The sequence below is a fragment of the Charadrius vociferus genome, unplaced genomic scaffold, assembly GCF_000708025.1.
Source record: "Charadrius vociferus isolate BGI_N301 unplaced genomic scaffold, ASM70802v2 scaffold477, whole genome shotgun sequence".
NCBI lineage: Eukaryota > Metazoa > Chordata > Aves > Charadriiformes > Charadriidae > Charadrius > Charadrius vociferus.
This window is the reverse complement of record NW_009649449.1, coordinates 1,759,418-1,777,526: the sequence shown is the minus strand read 5'-3', so window position 1 is coordinate 1,777,526 and position 18,109 is coordinate 1,759,418. Positions and strand designations below refer to the sequence as shown.

Here is an 18,109-nt window from a genome sequence, read left to right as displayed (position 1 = left end):
AATGCTGTAATTAGTTTTTCTGCCTCCATTTTAGAGCACCTGAGATGCCTGAATTTACGGCGAGGCTAGAGAAGGATAAAAAGTTTCTCAAACTTTGCATTTTAAAAAGCAGAAACAGGCTAAGCAAAAGAGATCAGGCCACAGAACAATCCCAAATTTTCTCTCTTTTACAACAATCCAGCAAGAAAATTTTGTTATATCATAGGTGGGTACACCTTTCTTGCTGCCCATATTACATTACCTCCCACCCCCTTCTTGGGAGCCTTCACCAACATAGTCTGGCTCCACCAATGAACCCACAATAATAATTCAAACATTCAGTAATTTGAACATTTCAGCTACCACAGCTCTGCTGAAACTATTTGATGCTACCAAAGCTCATTCATAATCTGAAGGAGCCATTCCCTAAAATGGGAACATGCCTGTTAAAAAAAATTAAAAAGAAACACAACCAACTGATCAAAGTTCTTAAATTATTTTTAAAATTCTAAGCTATACTAGGCTATGGTTTTAAAACTCCCAGAAACACAACGAAGTTTTAGGAAGTGCTTAAAAAAAAAAAAAAAAAGAAAGAAAAGAGAAACCCACTGTAACATTCTCTCAGCTCACTTCCGTTGCAAAGACTGACCAAATTTTCCCAAACTACAGACCAGAAAAAGATAACGACTCCAAATAGAAAAAGGTAACAACTCCAAATGTGGTGCACAGTCTTTACCAGCTGACCACTTTTAAGTAAGAACACTTATGAGGCCAAATGTATTGAGTCCTCATTTCAACTACAGCTGAAATCTATTTCTGGATTTTTTTCATTGTTTTTGTTCTGGTTGGGGTTTTTCCCCTCAAGTTCTCAACATGAACTTGAGAAAAAGTTCTCAGCTTTTATGCCACCCTCCAGTCCAGATAAAATTGAGATATGAATACATAGAAATAATGTATTCCAGATGATATTAACAAGTGTGATATCACCCAGAAAGAACAACTCAAGAAAGTTATATATCCATTTATCCAAATACAGCGTTTTGGGGAGGGTTTTTTTTTGTCTGTTTGTTTGAAAGGAATCAACTGGAAGGCATTTCAATGCATGACAGGATCTACTGACATGCACTGAGGGTGCTCAGCATCTTCCATAATTCTTTCCTGGGAATATTAGACAACAGTGAGATAAAACAACTTTACTATAATTTAATAAGACATACCAAAGCCATCTATTTAACATCCCATGGGCATACCATGCAAACAGTCCCCGATTTCCCCCATCAGGAGGATTCCTGATTGTATTTAAAATTGCTAAACCTATTTAAAAAAACAACAAAATTGGACTGACAATACGCTGTAGGAATTGTCTTGTTTAAACAAAGTACACCACAAACTGTCAGTGTTCTACTAAGTGTAAGCATAGTATGAACTCATTTTAGTGCTCTGATTTGCGACATAAGGATGGATACATTTAAAACCCTTTATGATCATTTCACCCGCTATCACTGCCCCAGGCCCTATAATAAGCCTAGAATCAAAATATTCTGATTGCTAAAAATTAACCAAAAGGATCAAAATAGCAAAACAGAGCTCTGCAAACTTCTTTAGCCCTAGTTCTCATTTTGATTGCAGATATCAGCTTATCATTCAACTACAAATTTTTTACAAAGGAGCGCAATATTAAGAGGAAGCTTTGAAAATCCTACTTACACACAACTCCACACTGGCTTCTTGACTTGGTAAGAATATACACTATTCTTACCTGTTTCTAGACCTGAAACTTGTACTCCACCCACTATGCTTTCCATAGAAAGGGGAGCGGGAGGGTGGAAATAAAAAAGAAGAAAATTAAAAAAAAAAACAAAAGAAAAAAAAAATCAGACTTTCAACAGGAAATAGGAAGCCATGAAGGACAAGAAGAAGAAAACACAAGTCACTTTGAATTTCACTCTTGGGAACACTCCTCTTGGAGACACCACAACACTCATTTAGCTCACAACACCCCCCAACAAGAACACTTCAGAAGAAAAAGGTTAAAAATAAAGGAAAAGCAAATGTTGTGGAATAAAACCACAGACAAGATCCTTGTCTTCCCAAAAGATCCATTCAGAAAATTCACCCATGCCTCAAATGTTTGGTATTATTTTGTTCTACAATGCAAAGCAATGTTGTGGAAAAAATAATTGTGATTCGTGGCCATGAAAACTGTAGAATAATATCTGATTACTTCTAGTTGCAAGTAAAAATTCAGGAGCATTTAAATCTCTGTATACTTACAGATGTCAGTGTCAGATGAAACTTCAGAATGTACTTATGTACTCCTGAGATCAAAGAACTGATTGCCCAGTACACACCAGTACGCCACAAAACCAGGCCAGTAGCGATAGTGGCAGTTGGCATGCCTGCAACCTTGAGAGAGAGTGTTCAAAGTCGTCTCAGTGAGTCCATATGGGATGGCAGAGTACAAAAGGAAGGACTGGAAGAAGTTCTTGCCAGAACGAGCTACATGTGGCACCGTACTGCAGCTGGAGTAAGAACCGGAGTTGTAGTAACTGAGTGGTCGGATGGGAGCTGGTGAAAAAGAGCCGTCTGAGGCCAAGCGGCACTGTTCAACAGCGCTCCCAAGCCTGGCTGCGCATTTCTTTTTAACAGGCAGAGCTGATTTCTGACTCAAATGCCAAAACCAACGGTTTAACTCAAGCTGGTGCCATCACCGATTTTCTGAAGTGGTACATCAGGTCTGTTTTACTTTATCCGTTGATGCTTCTTGACTATAATTCTATACACTTTGAAACACTTCTAAACTAATTTCAGGGCGCATACAATTCACCTGACATTTCTTCTTTGACAAAGCACTGGTCTCATCTGGCCTTTTGGGGAACCCAGAAGTTTGAGTAGAATTCCATGTTAGTGGAATTAGTCAGTGTCGGCGCAGTCACTTCTCTGAAGAGACATGAAATTAATTATTTTAAAGTACTTAGCATAAAACGAATTTTCTTTCCTAGCTGGCTATACAAGTTTAGCAGATGTATTCCACGCTCTTGAGCACTAGGAACGTATTTCAGGTCTACTTACTAGCTTGATTAACGCTCCATTCAAGGTGATAACACCCAGCCTCTCGCTTTAACATTAGTCTAGGGTTTTATTCCACAATTAAATTTTTCTCACTGACATGAGAATTACTGAAATATAGCAGGTAATCTTTTACCAAACTCTAGAAAAAACAAAAACAAACAAAAAAAACCAAAGCAAGAGAGCTTGATAGACACTGAAAAGAAAAAAGTTACGCCAAAACGCACAGGTTTACCACTTCCAGACCACAGAATGACCAACAACCGGATCATGGTTGGTATTTGCCAAGCCGAACCTAGAGTCAGAGACCTTTGAAATAGAAAAGAAAGGACAAGGCTTACTTTCCTTTAGCACTGTGTGTTCCTACAACAAACGGGCTTCTTACTGCACATCCACCAGTGTTTTGGACAGTTTGGGAGGTCTGGGATTTTAGCAGGTTGTTTTGCAAATAGAACACATGAAAACAGAAAAATAGACAGATTCCCACCACACCGAGCTGCATTTGAGACTCCTAGAGAAGTATATAAGCATCTTACACTGAACACAAAATAAAAATCATTCAACATAAATGTATCTTTGTAGATGCAATCCACAGCTCAGGCTTGTTTAGTCTAAGAATGTATCCCATCACACATTTCGACAAGTCAGTTGAGGAGGTCAGACTGCAGCATTTGGCACATTATCTACAACACGCTGTTACTTCAAGCTACCATGAACATTTTCCAGCCTTTCTATGTGAAACGAAACACTGCATTAGAAAAGCAGATCAAGATGAAGTTTTGTTTTCATAGACAAACCACCAACAGGTCATCCTGGAATGTGGGCTACAATACTTTTACTTCCAAAAGCAAAATAAACCTAGAATTAGGTATTCAAACAAGCACGCATTATAAAGCCGTAGCAAACACACAGGTCAAAAAAATAATCAAGCAACCTAAACTCAGGTCCTTTTTCTAAACCTCCCCCCAGTTCCAAGACAAAATGCAGAACTGAAGAGCTAGATTAAAAAAAAAAAAAAAAAAACCAAAACAACCCTGGCTGCAACCAAATGAAGAAAAACCTACATTTGGAGAGCTGGCTAGTCTGAGTAATTAGCTGATCACTAAGTGCTATGCTTTGTCACTTCATTGATCTTTTCAGGCTCAGTTATTTTCTAATAGCTGGAAGAATTAACAGCTACTTCCACGCAGAAAGTAGGTTTAAAACTGCACTGACAACTCGCGCAAATGGCATTTCATAAGAGAGAGCGTCCATTAAACACAGAACTTGAACATTAATACAAATAGTTCATTTAGCATTCACACCCTCAAAACTAAAATGCATTGAAGAAAAGTGACAAAGTTAAATATAGGGGCAAAGCACGGTGCTGTGTATCAGAGAGCTGTATCACAATAAACTTCATAAATGCCTCAACTTGCTGGACTGCTCCAAAAAAAACAAACCACAAGCGATGTTACAAAAACATTTAACATACTGTATTTTAAAATATTGTAGGATTTCATGCCCAGAGCTCAGCACCATACTCCAGCACCATCACCTCCCAGGGACTTCACAGACAACGCCTGCTGTGAATGTGAACTTCATCGATGAAGGCAGCTTACCTCGTCCCATACCCTGTCTCAGACATATGGAGAGCTTAAGACACTTCAGAGCAAGGTACAGGAAGCCTCATAAATAGGCAATTACACAATAATATGCCCACACAGGGAGTTTCTTCCTAACTGCAAGCAGTTAGTGGTTGGCTATGCCCCGAAGCATAAAGATTCATATCTGCATTACAAACAGCAAATCTACAATGTAACAGTTCAAATATTTATTATTTATATGCCTATCAAATCCCCACTTAAAAAGAATACTTTTGTCAACAATATCCCTAGAAATCCAGGTCCACAAGCTCATTACGCTTTCTGCATTGAAAGAGACAATACAACTTCCAGTCGGCACAGACCCCACTGCGCCCTGTTACGCATTATTAATCTTTTACTCAAGTGCTCATGGAAATATGCCCCTAGACAACAAACTCTTAAAGGCTGGTACTTGTAAGGCATTCTCTGTGTTTACAAAACTACATAAACAAAAAAAAAGAAAAAAAAAAGGAGTTAGGGTTTAGACCTGAAAAATAATGAAGGTACAGCCTAGTATCAGCTTTGCTTTCCAAACACAGCTGATAAACATCAGTTGGACAACTCCCAGACAGATTGAAAGAACTGTGAAATGAAAGAGCATGCTGAACATACTTTCTTCAAATATGTATTAATTCCCCCCAAAAGTTCTTTCTGTACCTCTAATTTGCTCCAGGCCAGTGAAGCATAAACTAGGAACTGTTGATGTGGGACCCTACATGAGTATTTTCACATGAAAGGATGAATTTCCTCACTTAAAACCTTCCAATTTGATTTCTTAAAAGTGTGTGTTTCAATATTGCTTACTAGAAGATGTGAACGTATTTTTTAAAGTATTTTCAGGGGTGTGCATTTAGCCAATGAGATAGCTAAGAATTCCTGCTAGTGTTTGCAACCTTTAAAAAAATTTCACAGTTCTAAAAACCTGTTTTGAAGCAGTACATTATTTTCCCAGAGATGCAACCGGGTGTCATGACTCACTCCACAATTGTTTTGTTATCTACTGTTAATTTTTCTCCTATACATACACTCAGCAGGACGATGTAGCGTCTCCCTCGGGTTCCCTTCCATCCCACCCTCCTATCAGCATCACATTCTTGATTTTAACTCGTCTTCCCTTGAGTAGTTCTCCTGTTCCTAGAGGCTCAGATCAAGGGTAAAGCTTGCCTTTAAAAGTCACTTCACTTACCTTGTCTCTGGATTATAGCCCAGTATGTAGAAAAATGAATCCACTCGGGCTTTAAACTCTCTAGCAGCAAATATGTCAGAGAAATGGGAGATGTTACACTTCCCTCTGAAAGAAAGAGGGAAAATGGTATTAGAATTCTATCTTGAATAACAGCTATTTTAACTAAGTGCCACTGCAATCTGTGTACAAGCCACAGACATCCTTGTGTTCTCATAAAGGTCTAAAACTTCATAAATATAAGCCTGCTGCAACAAATAACCATGCAGATTCTTCCCATGGTGGAAATGGAAAAAAATTCAGTTACAATGACTCAGATGGTGTTCTAAAAACATTCATGAATTCTCATTCCGCCAGCACACAATCCTGAGGCGCCCAAATTTAATCAGACTAACGAACAATATCTAGAAATACAATCCTGAAAATGTCTGCCTTAAAGTTTTTACAGTCCTATTACATCTGTAAGGAAGCTTCAAAAGTTCTGCTATTCATATTATTTGGGAAGTCAGCTTTTTATTTAGAAAACCAAATAAAATTTTAGTTTAATAACACTTCCAAATAAAAAGCAAAGCTATGCTGGTTTTAACAGGACTGCAATCCTAACAATGCAAATTCCAAACACACGTTTCTTCCATTTTCATGTTTAAGAGTAAAACACACAGATATTTTTTTGAAGAAAAAAAAAAGAGGAGAGATAAAAGAAGAAAGAGGATTTATTAGCTTGTTCTGCGACAGATTGTTAATAACTTTTTTAATATAGGTTGTTGATGAAGTCATTATCCTTAAGGATGAGCATGAAGACTAGCTGTAAGAAGTGGCATCCCATCTCCTCAAGGCTTTGTTGGACTGTTCAACAGCTGCTCCTGTTTTGTCAGTCAATGCGCTGCGGTTCACTGCCGCCAAGTAAATCCGACCAGAAGCGGGCAGAGACAAACGGGCCAGACAGCCCGAGTTAGTGCTTTTTATCTAAACCTGATTCAAGGCCATAAACAAAGCACAAGATTTTCCTCTTTTTCAGTACGTCAAGCTTTCCAGTATTAACACAGATAGCATCTCTTCCCCTTGTATTTACTGAATAGTATTTGCTGCTATAAATAAGCTGCTACGGGGCTTATTTAGCATTGTAAAAAGGTTTGCCAGTCTTGGTTAAAATTGAATGAAAAGCGCTTTTGCCACCAGTACACCAAGAAGAAGAATTATTTTGCCTGGAATAACACCGGATCTGCTTGCCTAGTCTTCTCAGCAGAGCTTAAAATCGCTGCATACTTGAAAAAATGCACGAGAAAGTCGAAATACTAAACTTGCCTCCCTTCCTAATCTTTTCATGGTAAAGCACTTGAAAAAGGCTTACCAATCAACACCCGCCGAGAACTTTGCCTTGGACCGCGAGTTCTCTGACATACAACATCAACTACTACAGGTGAGGAAAAAACACACCCAAAGGATGAAGGATGAATAAAGTTACCGACTGCTCTAAGACAAAATCAGTACGGCTATCCTGCGAGCTGAGGGTCCATAACTGGCCCTATGATTGCCTAATTCTCAGTCAACACTGGATTTCACACAGGTCGTGCCAGGTTGCAACAAAACATTAACAAGGTCCATAATTGAGATGTCACACAGAAACACTGAAAGACAAACTTGTTCACTAATATTTATTTTATCCCTGGTGGCTGAAACTAGTTTCCTAGTCTAGTCATTCAGAAAGAAAGAAAATGAGAAGGGGTATTTGTTTTGATATTTCACATTAAGTTCACATTTTAGAAGTATTTGGGGGAACAAGATTTATTGTCCTTTCAACAATTTACCTGCCGGTTAATAAGCGTTTTCCAGAGAAGCTTGTATTGTCTGTATTCATGAACCAGTACCTCTTGTTCACAGCATTTCAGACAAATAGCACTACGTATTACCACAAAGATTTACCATATAGGTAAAAAGGACATAACTTTCATTACACGCTTCCACAAGGATCCAACAAGTATCCCCTAGCTAAATTCTTCCACTGGTTAGAGCAGAAGATTAGTCGTTACAATCACTGATTTCCCAGTTTGTCATCAATTCATTGTGTGACCAGAGCCATTTGGGCAGAGAAAAAAATCTCATACTATAATAAATTAGAATGTTGTGTTAACACTCCTTTCATGCATCACAATTCATTCTGCCACTCTATGTTCTCAAACTGTAAGAACATCATGTGCTATTACCCTTATGTTCGTCTTCTACACTGAAAGTTACTGATGTGTATTAATCACAATTTGCTAGAAAAGAATCAGCAAAAACATAATGTTGATCCTGCGGAAGTATACTCTCCATTATCAGCATCTTTAGATACCATCTACAAGCCTGTAAGAATTATCAAAAGTATGAACGAGGCAGAACACAACAAAACAACAGTGAAACCATATGCCAACAAAGAGAAACAAGAGAGAGCGATCTGTAAGGTGCCCATGGTATGCACTTCCCAACAAAAAGAAGGCAGATGAGACACAAGACAGGTTGAGGAAGTTGATGGGTTTGGTCTTTCAGCAGCCTCCGCTCTTTTTAGAAGGGGAGAAGAGAAGGTTATTTTTCAAGTTTGCTTGGTATGCACATATATTCCATTTTTATCTTTCCATTTTTATCTTTTCTTTAAAGAAGAAAACGGAAAGGATGTAGACGAGAAGTTAAAATACTGCCAGGGAAAATTCCATACATGCAGTTCAGTTTCTCTCTATTTAAGCAGACAGATTTCCAAGATTGGTTCCATCAAGACAGCCAACCTCCTGCTAGCTTGCTTCTAAGCATGCCGGTTTAAAATTGGAAGGCGACCTTCTGCAACTCAGAAAAGGCACTGTGGAATTTCATGAGATTATGGTACACCACTGGAATTTTCTGAGTTTATAAAAAAGTCTAATACATAAATCAAAGACTTCTTCCCACCCTTATGACAGAAGTCACAGCTAGTTTGTCTTGAAGTAAGTGGCTTCAGCAAAGCGACTCTGAACAAAAAAAAAAAGTCTCCAGATGGTTCTAGTGAAACACCATCTGAGCATTATTATCAGGGAGATTATTCAATTTGCATTTTGACAATATCCATGCACGTTTGGCATGCTGAAAATCTGCTGAAAAATAATGCTTCGCTGTTTCTATTTGAAAACATTTTTAAGTAATGGTGTGTCCCCTCAGCCTAGACAAAGGTTAGCCACTTCAGTTAAAAACTTAGCGAGTAAAGAGAGCAGCAACCTCCAGGGAAGGGCAGATAGCACAGAGAACAATACCGGGGCCCATTACTCCTGTCTGTGCAGCTAGTTTTTAATGGAGCTCTCAGCTGAGCTGCAACAATGCCAAGTGCCTCAGAGAAAAAGCCTTTAACGCAATTTAATCAGGGCAACATACTAACAGTCACTTTACCAGGAGACGCTATTGTTAATAGTGAAATCAAACATGGAGGAAGGAAGGGCAGTATTTCTGCGGGAACTAGCAATAACCTAAATTGGCAAGGATGGGAAACAATATCTTCTGAGCAACATTGATTAACTGAGATTAAAATGAGATTGTAGAATTACACAGCTCCTTTTTGAATGAGAACAGATAACGCAAGTTAATTACTGGAGGAGATGAGGAGAAAGCTGAGCAGTACGCTAATGATGCCCACACAAAACCAGAAAAAGCACCTCTCTCAATAAGGTTTTTCTCATCCAGCTCTGAGAGCGGAACCGCATCCTCCGTAACTCACCTGAGGGCAGCAGCGTGGTAAGTGTCAACATAATCTGAAATGAAGAGCTCTCGATTCTTGATAACTGGGTCTGTAATAACAAGCTCTCGTCCAGAGTCTGCCAGGAAGCAAAAACACAAACAAAAAAACCACCAACACATTAGCTGTAGTCTGAAAGCATCCGCTATTGCCATTTTCAGGGATGTTTTACAGGTTAAAGTTTGAGGAGGTTTCTTAGATACACACTCCTCAGTGTTAAAATGACAAACATTCAGATTGTTTATGTGGCCTGTAAGGTATGGAAATAATGCAACACCCATTTTTACACATGAATTCTCCATTGCCGTATTTCAGAACTGCTGAAGGGAAGGAGCTTTCAGGAGTACTGGATGATACATCTTACCCACTGGCCACTACAAGTGGTCAGTCCTCGGTGAAAGGAATTAGGCAAATTAATGTCACTGACTTCTGGTCTCCAGGTTAAGGTTTTGGTTGTTTTGCATATTTAATGTCAAATCTTCTACAAAATCTCGACAGTACCAACAACTTAGTGCTCTGGCTTTGAGATAAATATGGATATTCACATTCAAATACAGAAAATTCTCAGTGTTAACGAAATACTGGAAGACAACTTTTTCCACGACTTACTACACCTTTGAAAAACACACAAAAATACATGCACAGAAGTGTGACCTAAAAAAGCAGCCATGTTATCAAAAATGCTCACTTTTTGACGCTGTGCCTATAACCCCATTGTTAGCAGTTTAAAATAAATTAGTAAGAGAAACATTACATTTGCACAGCTTTTGCTAAATGTACACGCAGAATGTCCTTAACGCCTGCACAAAGGAGAACGTCTGCTCAACTTTGTACTCTCATGCACCAAAAAGTTGCTGCGCTCCGTATTTCAAGCATCAACTTTTATCATCACAATTCACCTTGGAGTATCTTCAGAATTTTAACAGTTGCCTCAAGGAAACTCCCTGGTAAGAACAGAAGCAAATGTTATGTCTCCCCTAGAGGCAGGAGATAAATGGCCCTGGAATAGACACTAAAGTTTCTTCTGCTTCTGTTAAACCCAAGATCACGCTTGGTTTTACAAAGAGAAAAGGGGGGCACTCAGCTACGAGTGTTTCAGTTACATCACTTACTGCAATATTAATCACAGTGAGCATTCATACGTGCAAGGCAGCATGAATGTAAAAAACTTAGTTCTCATGACACTATGGCAGAATCACCAAAAAATAGAAAAGATTCACAATTTCTTCAGACAACTTGGTCTTCAGCCAGTTGGGTATTAGTACGCTGTCCAGGAGGCCTACAAAGGACTCAAGGTTTTTTTTTGTTTTCTATTCTCTCTTAAGGCACTAGTGTAATACAGCGCAGTATTTAAACCATACCTGAACACATCTGATTATAGCTATGGCTACAGGACATGCACTAGTTTGAACAAACAGGGAGGGTAAGAAACACTGTCATCCATCTTCTAACGCACTGTTTCCATCAGCTGTCCTGGCTTCGCATCCCCATGCAAAAGGGTTCTTGCTTTCTCAGCTGTTAAAACTTACAATTCAGAGCACAAGTAAAGGCGGCTTTGCTCTACAGAGCCGAACTTACCGTTCTCGTTGTGTCTGTCCTGAACCAAATGCTGATAGACTGAATCTGGGACTTCAGACTGGCGATAGTACCATTTGACATTCATAAGGAGGTGGTCCCGTTTACTCTGAAAAAGAAGGTCTAAAGGCATTACTAAAAAGGAAATCAGACCACATCTGACACAATCTTCTAAAGTATAGAATCTGTTTTCACACTGAAGAAAACCTGAGGTAAGACCCAAAAGGGAGGAAAACGTATTTCTACAACAATGAAACAATGGCAATGTGGTAAATTGACTTTCAAACTAGACAAAGGCAACAAGAACCCACTGCACCATCGTGCAGCTCGCTCTCTGTATATCTGACCTATGCCCTCCAAAAAACTAACGCAAGGAAAGAAGAGGCAGGGATCACAAAAGGATTGGCATTTTCAGCCTCATGCAATATGATCTTAGCCTGCTAATTTCTACAAACAAGGAGTATTTATGGCCAAACATTAAAAAAAAAATAAGAAACAAACAAAAAACAATGATAGCAACATAATTCAGAAAAAAAAAAAGAATACCAATAGCAAAATAACTCAATGCAACCACTAACAGTTGTAACCAAGAGATACCAGATCCCCCCCCCGCCCCTCCCCAAGGACAGATGGATTCAGACGTAATTGAATATGTTCTTTACTACACTCCGTTACACAAAAGAACAGGATGCTGCACTTCAATCCCAATTACAGGCTCCGACTCCTCATGTACCTCACAAAACCAACAGCAAAATTTACAGAAAACCATCCTCAGCGTTTTTTCATTTGAGAATCCAGCTACCAGTTTGTTCCTTCTTAGAGGGAAACTGAAGCATAAACACCACTTAAAAAGAGAATTTTTAGATGAAGTTATTACAGCCTCTCTGCTGCAGTTTATCTTTGAACCCATTGGCAGCCAACTCTTCCCACTGCTCCCAACCACTTGCAGAAACAGAGGAAGGTCTAAAGGGAAACGAACATTCTTTTGGCATGAGGCAACCGAGAGCACCGTTTGTTTTTTCTGACCCCGGTTCTCCAGCCCCTTCTAAGACTGCGCGTAAAACATTTACATTTACAAATGAAATCACAGGTTACTGGACCAGAAAGTTCTTATCGCCTCTCCCGTTCACATCGACCCGGTTGTTACAGCGATTTCCACCCTTTCTGCTTAATAAACACCATCAAAACCTTTCCATTAACTGCACTTCTTGAAGCCTTTGATTAAAAACACATGTAATACCACAAAAAAACTGCTAGTGGCAGCATTGTGCCAGAAAAAAGTTTACCTAATCCACCACTACCACATGTGCTCTATGTCCTGAATGCCTCAAAAACCATTCAAGAACATACTAAGCGTATTTGTGCTCTACAGGAGAAACCGGAACCTACATTAAAAAACAAAACAAAACACAAAACAAAAAACACACACCACCAAAAAAAACCCACATTAAAAAAAAAACAAAACACCACCAAACCCACACACCTTTGCAAAGACAACAAGCTTTTCTAATGCATTAAACCCCCCCAAAAAGGACAAAGTCTGAGCGGCAACACTGATTTCTGTTGCCAGGTGTTCAAAAAAGTTGGTTGCAGACCTTCTTGTTCTCCTGAAATAAAGTTCTGCGCATCACAGTCTCTATGAATAGTCTCTCTGAATTCTCAAGACAAAAAAAAAAGAAAAAATAAAAGGCAAGTAAATGTGTTGTTACCCCCTTGCTAAGAGTTCATAAATTCTATTAGGGCTAACAAGGACTGCATGCACCAACGGCGGGAAACATTAACCCAACATTTCTCTGCAAATTCTCTTTGCGTTTCTTAGTTGTGAGGAGAAAGCATCCCTCGTGTCACACAAAGCCCTGAGAGCACACTCTGAAAGCATCACTTTGGTGCAAAAACTACTCCCTTGTACGTACAGACAGTGTACAACAAGCACCGAAAGCTGATGCTGCCATTTTCTTGGTTGGTGCCACTGAAGTCGGGTGTCCTTCAAACAGCACAACACTCAAGCAGCACGGTAAAGGAGGCGTAAGCACACTATGCAACCATCACAGAGGATTACAAAATCCAGAATTGGATTGGTGGGAGGAGGAGGAGGAGTAGAAACCTGTGCTGTGCTCTGCCAGGGATGGATGGGGCTCTGCCCTACAAACCAAACCCTCAAAGGCCTGAATAACCACCAGCAGCTCAAGGAGAGAGCTGAGGAAAGGAATAAAGTCACTGTATCTTGGCAAAGAGAAGAGAGAAGAAAGGCAGCAAGTGAGGAATGAATGGATACAACTTCATACATAACCTTACAGCGACTGCTACGAGGGGACAGCTCTGCAGGAAGAACTCGGGTGACGGTATATACCTTGCGCTTCAGTTTTGGGCCCCTGACCACAAGAAGGATATTGAGGTGCTGGAGTGTGTCCAGAGAAGGACAACGAAACTGGTGAGGGGTCTGGAGCACACGTCTGATGAGGAGCGGCTGAGGGAACTGGGGGTGTTCAGCCTGGAGAAGAGGAGGCTGAGGGGAGACCTTATCGCTCTCCGCAGCCATCTGAAAGGAGGGGGCAGAGAGGTGGGACTCGACCTGTTCTGTCAAGTTACAGGTGACAGAACAAGAGGAAATGGCTTCAAGTTGCACCAAGGGAAGCTTAGATTGGATATTAGGAAGAATTTCTTTACTGAAGGGGTCATGAGGCACTGGAACGCGTTACCCAGGGCAGTGGTGGAGTCCCCATCCCTGGAGGGATTTAAGGGTCATGTAGATAGAGTGCTCAGGGACATGGTTTAGTGGTGGGCTGGTCAGTGTTAGGTCAATGATTGGACTAGGTGATCTTTTCCAACCTAGGAGGTTCTGTGATTCTGTACGTGTGCTCTGAGATTATATTACAACAAAAAGGGAGGGATCAAAACTCTCAAATGCTTTCACTGCCCTGGAATCATATAGAGCCGTGAGTTGGAAGGTCACAGCTTTATTTTGAATTCAGCCAAGAGTGTAAAGGAGATGGTGGGGCAACCACTCATGTGCCCTGGCACAGTTTGTTATATCACAGCACAGGGCTTTTAGCAGCACGGAGTTGAGGTCAACAATTACAAAGCATTCTGATACATTGGGATCAAGGAAATTAGTGGTCAGAAGAGAGGTTTTTCCACTTGTTGCCATAAGGGACCATCTCATTCTCTCCCCTCCTCCCAAAAGACCCTCCCTCATCGTTCAGTCAATGCAAAGAGAAGTGTTTGCTCATTGCTGTGTCTCCTGTAAGTCTCAGCGCAAACGCCCAAGCTCCCCAAAATGCATTAAAAACCTGGAACAGCAGGGTTTCACGCAAAAGCTTATAAGGAATTAACAGAGAGTGAAGACAGGCAAAGTATTTATTATGTTTTGCAGTATTTTATCACCTCATCACTCAAAACCCCCATACTTTAGGAAAGGGGAAAGAGGAAAGCATAGCATTGACATACAGTCCAGAGCTCTTTGCTAATTCAGGCATTTTAATTTGATGGGAAGGTACTCATTTCCCGAATTGAAACTTTGTTCTCAGGATGCCTTAGTGTTCCCTTCACCGTGTTTTATCCCAGAGGTTAGCAGTCACTCCGCACAGCGAAAGAGAACAACCTTTCCTCCCCTGAAATCAGACTCAGAGTCAGGAGGAACACGGGGAATGAGACTGCGTTTCAGGAGGCCGGCTGAATCCAAGAAGTTTTCAGGGAAATGATGAATTGCCCCACTCTGCAACGTGCCAACGGGAATGGTACCGACTCCTTTATGTTGATTACGGAGGTGTGAGGCATCGTCAGAGGGGACGATTACAAAGAAAAAAAAAAATTACAGGGGTTTTCATAACACAGAAAAATAGCTTTTCTTTCATTACACTTCAGAAACAAAAATAACATATCTTTCAAAACTGCAGAGAAAAAAAGATGAAGGTAGAACTGGAACCAAAACAGGTAATAAAAAAATAGACAATCAATCTAAATGGGGTGTACGAGCATCAATTTGAAGCCCTGGCATACCAACTTTCTATACTTTTAACTTCTAAAAACTAGGTTTTATGAACTAGGCATTTCAAATGAATTATAAATTACAGGAAAAGATGATCACGGCCAATGTATATATCTTTAAAAGTTATCAGACGCATATATATTTCAAAACAGAAAGCAGCACATGCTCCACGATGCTGACTGCTCTTCATCATGTGAATCATAGAATGCACACACGTGGCACGACTTAGCGCCGGCAGACGGAAGGAACGCAGCAACAAAGATCATCATTTACAACCACGATGTCCAAGTAACTTTTTACGGAAAAGTCTATGGACAATGACGCAACTCAAAAATATGCTGATGTACTAATAAGTTGGCATTTGTGCTCTGCTGATAGCAGTCGGGTTTGGGTTCCTTTGGGTTGTCTTGGGCAGGGGGTGATCTAATCTCCTTCCTAAATACCTCTTTGTGCCATGATTGCCGCTTTTTGTCCAATTAATGCAAAAGCTTCATCTTGAGAAGTGTTTTCGTATCTACTCTTCAACGTGCATGATTTTGTGGGGTTTAACCTGAAGTTTCAGTCTCCCTAAAAATATAAAACGTCTGTCATAATCTTGTTTTTCACATCTACATCCTTCGTTGCACAGACATTCCTAGACGTGCTATTTTGTCAGCCAACTTTCTAAATATGTATGTCATTTACAGAGCAGACTATACTCAGAGGTGTCAAGGCGCCAACTTCTGTGGTAGACTATTTATTTTAGAACCATGTGCACACAAAAGAAATGTCCCCTAGTTCATACAGGTTTTTTTTTTTTTTTTTTTTTTTTTTTTTTTTTTTTTTTTTTACACCTTTACATATGAAAAGCTGCAGATAGTCACATGCCAGAAATCACAGCAATGGCAAGTGCTTTAAAGTGACTTTCTGTCAGCTCAAAAAGGTTCCCTGTGCTACAAAATTTCATTCTCCCCTTAAATGAAAATAGCGTCTGTTGCTGCAGCACTCAAAAAGCACTCATTGGGGGTTTTGTTGTTGCCGCTGGCTTGGTTTTTGTTCCTTTTAAAGAACACGAATCAGTTTTGGACATTCAACAAGAATTAGATAAAATCTGTAAATGGATTAAAGCATCCCAGTTCACAAGCATCTGGTCAACTTCTATTTAAAAATAAGCCTCTCCCTTAAAAAGGGGAAAAAATAATCTTCTCTTTAGAGGTACGAATGTAGCGATTTCCACAGTATTTGTGACAATTCCAAGGTGCCAGTTTTCTGTTAGAACGTGCTTGAAAACAGAGTTACCACACATTACAATTCATATCTTAGGAGATTCCACATTCTCTTCCCAGGGTTATGACTAACCAAATTGTGCAAATGATCACAGATGTCCTGCAGATTCTCTCAGAGGGATTTAAGCAGCATCCTTCATTACTTGCCCTATTTAGATACCACGTTAAATCACAACTAGCTTTGGAAACAATATACCAAATGCTGCAGATGACAGATGGGCACGCTGGAGCCAGTGAATAGTCGCTACTTCAAAGAAACAAACAGCAAAACAGAAAGAAGGAGAAGAACATCTTTCCCTCCAAGCATATTTTCAACAATGAAATTTTTCTATCAGGAAAAAAAAACCTGAACAACAATCACGTGATTAATTCTAAGCTACCAAATTCTTTGTGTTATTTTAGCAACATGTTAAATATTTTAACAGTCACTCCACTGTTCAAAATAAACATCTTGTGCATTGCAGCACAGGGGCTCCGGCCTCACAAAGCCAGTTTTCAAGTGGACATTATTTTTTAACACTACAAATTAACCTACTCCTTTGGGGCACTGTTTGTCCCCCCAAAATGATTATTTCATTTCTCGTGAACAGTTCTAATTCCGCTCCATGACACAGTATTAGTCCGACTCCAACACAAGTGGTAGATTTGATTTGCTCCACTTGCTGCATCCCCCCCAGTTGAACTGCTGTCCGTATTTCTGCTACTGTACAAGTATTTTTACACTTTTGACATTTATTAATATTCAAAGAGGGAAAAAGAATATTAAATAAAGACCACTCATACCAGATCCCCTGGGGATTAAAAAAAAAGCAGAGGGGGGACACAAATGAAGCTATCTGGAAATCAGGAGCTAAAGAGATCCAGCAAGGATCATTTTTCTTCCCACTCTGCAATAGCACATGTAATTTCAAGTTCTCAGGATATCTTTTTGTAGCTGTTTTCTAATTAAATAAGAAACCTGATCAGCTGTTTGTAAGCCAAGAAAACCCAGCTTGGAAATACAGAGGTTATTACTAGAAATGAATGTTATTTTTGCAGCTTGATTATTTAATTCAGATGCACGCGTATTAACACATAATTACTTCTTGCAAACACAGAAGCTTTGTCAAAAGTGAGAGCTATCAGTATTCAGCAAGAAAATACGAGCTCTAAATATGGCAACGTGTAGTTTAATCCTCTCCGCCCCTCAAATCCAACCGCCCACGGCTGCAGCCCTTCTGGTTCCTCCTAACCCGAACCAACACAAAGCCTGCAACCTTTAAACCTGTTAGTCTTATCTAATGACTACTCCGTCTACAAGAGCTTTTCTAATAGTAACATGCCTTGATGGCTTATCTCGGCGTGCGAGGCAGGCCACAAGGAGCGGGCGGTTGATTGAGCGCGGCCATGGCCGGCAGGAAATGAGACGGTTGGGTTACGCCACGGATAATCGATCGGTGTATTCAGCGACGCGTGAGCTGAGCTGGGAATAAGCTGCCTGGGGTATCAAATATTGCCGTTTCCAGGGTAAAGTCCCATTTCTGTGATCTATGTAGGAGAAAGCATAACTTATTGACAAAACAATATAGGATTTTTTTCACTCTGCCTCGCTCTTGACGTTTCGCCATTGTTTACAGCAAGAATTTCTCTCGTGCCCCTTTTATTCACAAGTTTAACAAATGAAACTCCTTTTGGAATTCACGAAGTCACCTC

At 39.9% G+C, this 18,109-nt stretch overlaps 1 protein-coding gene across 1 annotated transcript in view; it reads right to left on the bottom strand.

The window, feature by feature from the left end:
- The window catches only part of RERE (arginine-glutamic acid dipeptide (RE) repeats), a 175,648-nt gene that overhangs the window by 111,208 nt on the left and 46,331 nt on the right, over positions 1 to 18,109 (bottom strand). Inside the window, 3 exon segments of the mRNA XM_009889653.1 lie at positions 5,860 to 5,964; positions 9,572 to 9,668; positions 11,168 to 11,273. Coding sequence (XP_009887955.1) covers positions 5,860 to 5,964; positions 9,572 to 9,668; positions 11,168 to 11,273 — 308 coding nt within the window.